General features: G+C 45.8%; 4 protein-coding genes across 4 annotated transcripts; all 4 read left to right on the top strand.

Annotated features, from left to right (window-relative positions):
- Positions 1–302: 302 nt before the first annotated feature.
- TEOVI_000560200 (FUN14 family, putative) lies at positions 303–752 on the top strand (the record flags this gene model as incomplete). Its single annotated transcript, XM_067220824.1, has 1 exon — positions 303–752. The coding sequence occupies one exon, from the start codon at positions 303–305 to the stop codon at positions 750–752; it is 450 nt and encodes a 149-aa protein (XP_067076925.1).
- A 918-nt stretch (positions 753–1,670) lies between these two features.
- Positions 1,671–2,864, top strand: TEOVI_000560100 (uncharacterized protein; the record flags this gene model as incomplete). Its single annotated transcript, XM_067220823.1, has 1 exon — positions 1,671–2,864. The coding sequence occupies one exon, from the start codon at positions 1,671–1,673 to the stop codon at positions 2,862–2,864; it is 1,194 nt and encodes a 397-aa protein (XP_067076924.1).
- A 922-nt stretch (positions 2,865–3,786) lies between these two features.
- TEOVI_000560000 (uncharacterized protein) lies at positions 3,787–4,875 on the top strand (the record flags this gene model as incomplete). The annotated part of the gene is made up of 1 exon (XM_067220822.1): positions 3,787–4,875. One exon carries the CDS (start codon positions 3,787–3,789, stop codon positions 4,873–4,875), a length of 1,089 nt encoding a protein of 362 aa, XP_067076923.1.
- A 270-nt stretch (positions 4,876–5,145) lies between these two features.
- TEOVI_000559900 (uncharacterized protein) lies at positions 5,146–5,787 on the top strand (the record flags this gene model as incomplete). The annotated part of the gene is made up of 1 exon (XM_067220821.1): positions 5,146–5,787. One exon carries the CDS (start codon positions 5,146–5,148, stop codon positions 5,785–5,787), a length of 642 nt encoding a protein of 213 aa, XP_067076922.1.
- Between the last annotated feature and the right edge of the window lie 919 nt (positions 5,788–6,706).

Below are 6,706 nucleotides of genomic sequence, written 5' to 3'. Positions count from 1 at the left end.
TTTTTTTTTTTTGCTACGTGATGTAGTCCTGTTCGTCACAGTAGCCTCTTACACCTTTGTCTCACATGTTGTTTTTTTCTTCCGTTTCAGTGTCCATATCTTTTTTTTTTTAAAAGTCGTCTCTCATATAATACGAAAGAGTTTCCAGTTGGTTCACATATTCATTATTCTTTATCATCGTTGCTGTTGCCGCTATTTACTCTTCGTTTATAGAGCCCAGCACTTGCGGTGAGAGAACAGTAGTGAAGGACAAAGAAAAAAAAAGAACAAAGCATCAAAAAAGAAGAAGGGAGGTACTAACAATGAGTGCGCCGCGTGTCAATACGAAAACTTCTGCTGGGAAGAAAAATCAGGGAGAAAGCAGCTCTACCAAAAATGATGACAACCGAGAGGCATTTGTCTCCCGAATGCTTTCCTTCTGGCCGAAGGTTACACAAGAGATTGGTGTGAGCAGTATTTTGGGCGCTGCCGTGGGCGTCACGTCTAGACGTCTCACCTCCGATGCGTTATATGGTACCGGCCTCGCTTTCATTGTGCTACAGTTTCTTAACTTCTTTGGTTATATTCAAATAAACTGGAAGAAGGTGGAGATCGATGCTGGAAAAGTTTTGGATCAGAACGGTGACAACAAATTGAACCAATTGGACCTTAAAGCCCTCATGCAGCGTTTTATCCTCTACGTCGGGCAGGGAGTCGGTGACATCGGGGGGTTCGTGACAGGTTTCTACTTTGGTGCTCGGTACTTGGCCTAAAAGACTATAGAGAACACCTCTTTCTTATTTTCTTTTTAAAAAATTTCTCTTCGTGCTCCCAAGATCTTCTTGGGAGTGCGTTTTAGAGCCATTGATGTTACTGTTTCAGGTTTACTAACTTTTTCCTTCTGGGGTGCACGGCTTGTGTAACACTTCAGCGTTTGGGTTCTATTCCTTGTGCAGCTTTTTTCTCCTCTGTGTTGTGTGAGGAGTGTGTGATTGTCTTGTACCCGTGCTCCTCCTATGGATTTCTTGTTGTCCAGGTTCAAAAGTTGCGTTTGAGGATTTGTCCCGTAGTTTGTAACACCCACGTTCCTTCCCTTTTTTGCCCTTTTAAAAAAAAATATGCGACGTGTTATTGTTGGGACTCCGTGAAACTGTTTTATTTTATGTTCACCTTGCGGAGTGATGGTGAGAGGGGAGGAGTTTGAAGGTGGCTCAACCCGGTAATCAATGGGAAGTGTAAGCAACTCCATAGTGAGCGCAATTCGGTTGAACATATGTAATTAGGTATTATTCAAGAACGCGGATAATCCCCGTCAGGGCGGATGCTGCCATATTTTCGTGCTCTTTCTTTTTTTCTTCTTTTTGGCCATGTTTCCTTGCGATCCAAACCCTTCTGGTGCGTGTGCGCCGACACCTTGAGGAATACTTGTTGTTTCTAGTTGTAGCGAGTCAATGATGGTGGCAACTGCTCAGGTTGTTGGATATATATTTTTTCTTTCTGATTTTACCTCTTCGTGATATTTCTCTCTTCGTTATTCCCTTTTCCTTGTCTTCTTGATTTTTTTAAAATGCTTATGCGCGCACATGTGCACATATGCAATGTATGCATATGTGTATATGATTACTCTGTGCGCACGTTGTTTTGTGTTCAAAGAGCGAAGAATAGTTTTTTTGCTGTTGCTACAAGTCGTGATGCATCAGACGTTCGCATCGTTCACATCATTTTTACAAAGCACCACAGACCAGGCCAAGAAACTTACATATGACGGACTCGAGTTTGTAAAGAAAGCACAGTGCATTGACATTGAGGAGAAATGTGAAAGATTGTCAGGGTTGTTTGCACTTCCGGATTCCGTAGTTTCCAACGAGAAAAATGAAGCGAAAACTGCAACAAGCGAGGGAGACTCGGTGAAGTCAGTCATCCCAAAAGAACTTGTCGCAAATCCTCCAACTGATTGGGAAGAAGCGGCAGAAGAGTGGAGCCGTCTGACGATGTTTTCGCTGCAATGTGTTAGCTCCTGCCTCATCTCTCCCAGTGCCATTCTTGAGAATGAAGCAGTTACCGAAAGGTTGTGTGCGTTACTGGGAGTCAATTCAGTGAAGGACCTTCCCATTCCTCCGCAAGCCGGTTTCTGTTGGCCATCTCAAGAATTGGTACGATGGGTGCTGTCGTCTAAAGTTGTACACGAGTTCCGCTCGTCTCTGGTCCCTCGTTACATCTCTGATGAGCAGTATTGGGTAAACATCTCGTGGCGATTTCAACTTTATCAAATGTGCTGTAGTGCGCTCCAGCTTCTTGACGTCATGGAGGCTGTGGCCACGAAACCAAATGTTGCAGGTGACGTAGATGCGGATAATACAGACACTGTTTCCAAAAACGACGATATGAACTGGCAGAAATTACGACATGAACTGACCGAGCGGTACGAGTTAGCGGCATGGGTGAAGGAGCGATGCTCGGCGGCGCTGGCTGAGGTGGACTTGGCATCCGCAAACCTTCATCTTCTTATCAGTCTCGTACAAAAGGGGGAGGTGACGGATTTGGGGGATTCGGTACTAGAGAGCTGCAAGTACCACAAAACCAAACTGAGCCGACTTATTGGAGTGGCAATGGCCCAACCTGAGAAGCTACTGAATAGTGAGTTGTGTTGTGAGAAGGGATCTCTCTTTGCCCGGTTAGTAAATATGAATAAGGAACTTGGGACAGTCATCGAATCGTATGCGTTGTTACCAAAAGGTGATTCCTCTGAAATAGTGAGGAGGGCAACAGTGGATGGAGATTTAGCTCCGTGTGATGCACATGTGTTGGCTCAGAGGCAAAACTCTGATGACGCCGTCTTTGAGGCCGCTTTGCCATGGGAAAATGATGCTGAAGGAGAGCCGTGATCAATCTGGGTGATCGAGAGAAGTACATGTCGATGGAATACTACATTATTATTATTATTGTTTTCTCTTGCATTTCACCTTAACCCCATTGGGAGGTTATCCGTTGCGTGCAAAATACACACAAGCAGCTAATGGGGCGGTACGGGTATGATTCTGCAGGATTCCGTCCTTTCTACTTCCTGCACATTAAAATACGAAATTAAGGAAGTGTATATATTTTTATGCTCTCGTCGCATTACTCCGATTTCGCCTTTTGACTTCGTCTGGTTTCGATTCGGGGGGTGGGGGAGGGAGAAGTACTGGCGGTAGCTTTGCGGGAATTCTTTTTTTCTTCTCTCTTGTCTCCCCCTTTCAGTTTACTCGGCGGTAGCGTTTCTCACCACTCCTGGTACAATGCAGATCTCTCTCTCTCTCTTTATTGTTGTTATTGTCATAATTTCTTTCGCTTCACTCCTGCTTCTCTTTCCTTGCATTTACATGGTGATTAATGTGATCCAACTGTGCATATTTGTTTTGCTGAGCCAGTTTTTAACAATTTCTGATTTTTTTCTTCTAAATCCTGAGGGTTATGTGTAGCCACAAACTCACGCTTACGTCTATGAATGCTTATGACGTGCTTCGAGTTTTGTATACGCGCACTGTCGTTGCATGCGTAAAGTGTGCGAAAACGAACGACGGTGAGAGGGGATGCCAGTGAATGGAAAAAAAAGGAAGAAGCAAGGAAAAAGAAGCGAAGAAGTCATGGGTTGTTAAGAGGTACTCAAAAACCCCGAGTTTGGTGGTGCGGTGGAATCAAAGAGCGGAACGGCTGTTGTTTTTAGTTTTATTTTTCGTTTTGTGTTGCAGCAATGTTGCAGTGTCATTCTCTCCTTTGTCAGTGTCGATATCCCTTTTTCACCTTTCTACTCTCTTGTATCGGGAGATGAGTACTGTGTTTCCCCTTCTTCGGGCATTGGGAAAGGTATCACATTTTACAGAAGTACAGACAAGAGCAGTTGGAAAGGCACAGCAGATATTGTTCGGCTCCGTGGGTAGTAATGCGCAAAAATGCACCACATCACATGGCGAGGTCGCAGCTCTTCGCTGCCGGTATCGAGTATGCGATGCCTTTGAGGTACCAATGTCTTTTATCGGGTCTTGTCAGGAACACGGTGACAATATGATACTCGCGCACGTGCCGGGTCTTCCCGGTGCGTTCCCCGTTTCTACCGAAGAGTTGCATCGTCACAAGTCTTTTTTCCTTATTGATAATTCTCGTGATGACTGGGGCAGCGCCACCGTTAACAATGCAGACGACATGCAGCTCAGCGAATGTGTGCAACTGTCTCTGCTTTGTGTGATGGAGGCGCTCGGAACTGAGGGTGGCGGGGCTTCCATTCTCGATAAGTTACTTTCGTTGGTGCGCCGCCGAGCTGCATCGCTTCGTGGTTCAGAGTTGCTTTTGGCGACGGGGAGCCGTATTAACGAGGGGGGATTAGAGCTCTCATTTCCGTACCACTGCGGTAATAGTCACGCTTCGAAACGTTACTTTGACATATCACAGGAGGCATGCACGCTTTTTGGACCCCATGTCAAGCACGGAACCAAAATGTTGTGCCGCTACGGCACCGCGGTGGTTGTGGGCGTGGCACCGGAGGAATCATTGGGGTGCCCTGTGCCGTTTTGGAATCCGTTGGGTGCCCCCGCTGCCTGTTTAGCACCAGTCTTTAGTGGTTGCCCAGCCATTCCCGTGGGTGAGGTGAAGTTGGAATACAACGGACCTACGACGAGTTCCTCGCTTCTTGATGCTGAGGACGCATCCCGCTACCTAAACCCAACAGTTGACGGACGCTTCGATGTGTCATCATGGTTGAATGAAGGTCTCTTTGGGGTGAAAGTTGGGCAGCCAATTGAGGATGGTTGTGTTGCCCACGGTGTTTGTTATGACTTAAACCTGTGCGAGTTTGTGTTGTTTGTTAGGGAATTATCCTCGGGTGAGGTTCGTCCCTCGTCGCACTGCCTTTTGAAGTAGTTGGGCCCAGTTTCTTTTTTTTTAAAATAAAATTGATTATCATTTTGCGGTTTGGGCAGTTTGCGAAGCATGATAGGTGTGTTATAGTCGTGTGTTCCTGTACGGGGGATGCTGTGTCGTAGCGCTCTTCTCATTGCGGATGGGTTTCTTTCTTCAAGGTACTCCTTTCACACTCTGTTTGTATGTTTGGTACCTTACTCTTTAAAGCGCTGGTTTCCCCGTCATGCTTTGCGTAAAAGCGACCATAGAAAAGATAGCATAGCCGCAGCCATGTCTCGCCTTGGAGGAGATGAGCCTTTGCAGCCATCTCAGGAGAACTCTCGGGAGCCGTCGCTGGAACTTAATGGAGCAGGAACCTTGAGTCACATCAAGCGGCAGTTCATTTCAAGTTTGGTTGGCTCATCAGCTGAGAATGGCGCAATAGCATGGTCTCCGTCAGTGTCATCTGAAGGGTCCGAAACTGATGATGAGGAGCCTTTGGCGGAGACACTGCAGGGAAATGATAAGGCCGACTTGTGTGAAGATGTCCCTCCGCGTATGTCTAGTGAACTTGTAGTATTCGACGGTGAGGGGGTTCGACCCTCACAACCCGATCGCCCCGAAGGGGGTTCTGATCGTGTGAAACCCATTTTATTATGCACATTAGCAGGCGGTGTTGCGGCCAGTATCATGCGGCACCGACTAGGAGCGGTATGTCGCTTTACGCTTAGTGGGTTGGCAATGACGCAGTTGCTATCCATATTGGGTTACGCAACCGTGGAGTGGAGGAGTTTGTTTGATGATGTTATTGGTCTCTGGACATCTGATGGAACCGATGGTTTCATCTGCAATGCAGTGGTCGCTTTATTAGGTTCTGTTATGCGTCGTTGTGCCTTTCTCACGGGAGTAATTGGGGGATTCTTTGTCCTGTAGCGTTTCTTCCCCTCCTCCCTTTCTTTAGATGCAAATAGTTGAATCAACACACCGTTGATTGTGGCGTGACATACAAATATTAGCTACTATATATATTATTTACTTGTTTTTGTCTTTTTACGTTGTGTGGTGTACGTCTCGATCGCTCACTGATCTGTGAGGTCTTATCGCCTCATGTACTTCTTTATTTATGTGTTCCCGCTTTCATTCCGGTAGTGCGACACGCTGCAAGCATTTACGTTGGTTGAGTGACCATCTTCACTCTTTTACCTGTGGCTGCGAGTATTTTAACTCTTCAAACCAGAAGTAACCACCAAACAAACAGGAAAGTAAACTATATTGGTACCTGTATGTGTGTGTGAGGCCCATGAATTATTCGCTTTTGGCTCTGCTTGCTTCCTCTTCCTCATACGGCTGTTCTTGCCTACTATTATTTCCCATAATTTATTTCCTTTTGTTTCTGCGTTTGGTTATGTTACCGTCATTTGCAATATGTTTTTGGTGTTCGTTTCTGAGGGAAGAGGAGGTTAATATGGGGGCCATATGATAAGTTTGTTGTTGAACTTTCCTCAAAGAGGTCTTTTTTTGGAGTGCACCACATAAAGTAGACATGCCGAATGTCAGTTAATAAAATAAATTTAACTGTTTTCGACCTGTTCCATATGGACATGTTGCCATTGTGAAAAAAAAACCAAAAGGGAGATCGCTCCACTATTGTTGTATCACTGAACTGAGATGCAGTGCGGCGTACAGTTTCGTGTTTCGTTCGTCTCCGCCGCTCGTCCCATTCCCGCTCCTTTCACAAGTGAAGGAAGTGTTTGCAATATTTAGGGATCACCAATTACCGTCTGTTCGTTTATGTTGTTGATGTTGTTGCTGTGCGGAGGTCAAAAGGAAGGAGATGTTGACAAAAAGAAAG

The sequence above is a fragment of the Trypanosoma equiperdum genome (genome assembly GCF_001457755.1).
Source record: "Trypanosoma equiperdum strain OVI genome assembly, contig: ctg_1249, whole genome shotgun sequence".
Taxonomy (NCBI): Eukaryota; Euglenozoa; class Kinetoplastea; order Trypanosomatida; family Trypanosomatidae; genus Trypanosoma; species Trypanosoma equiperdum.
This window is presented reverse-complemented; position numbering and strand designations above follow the sequence as displayed.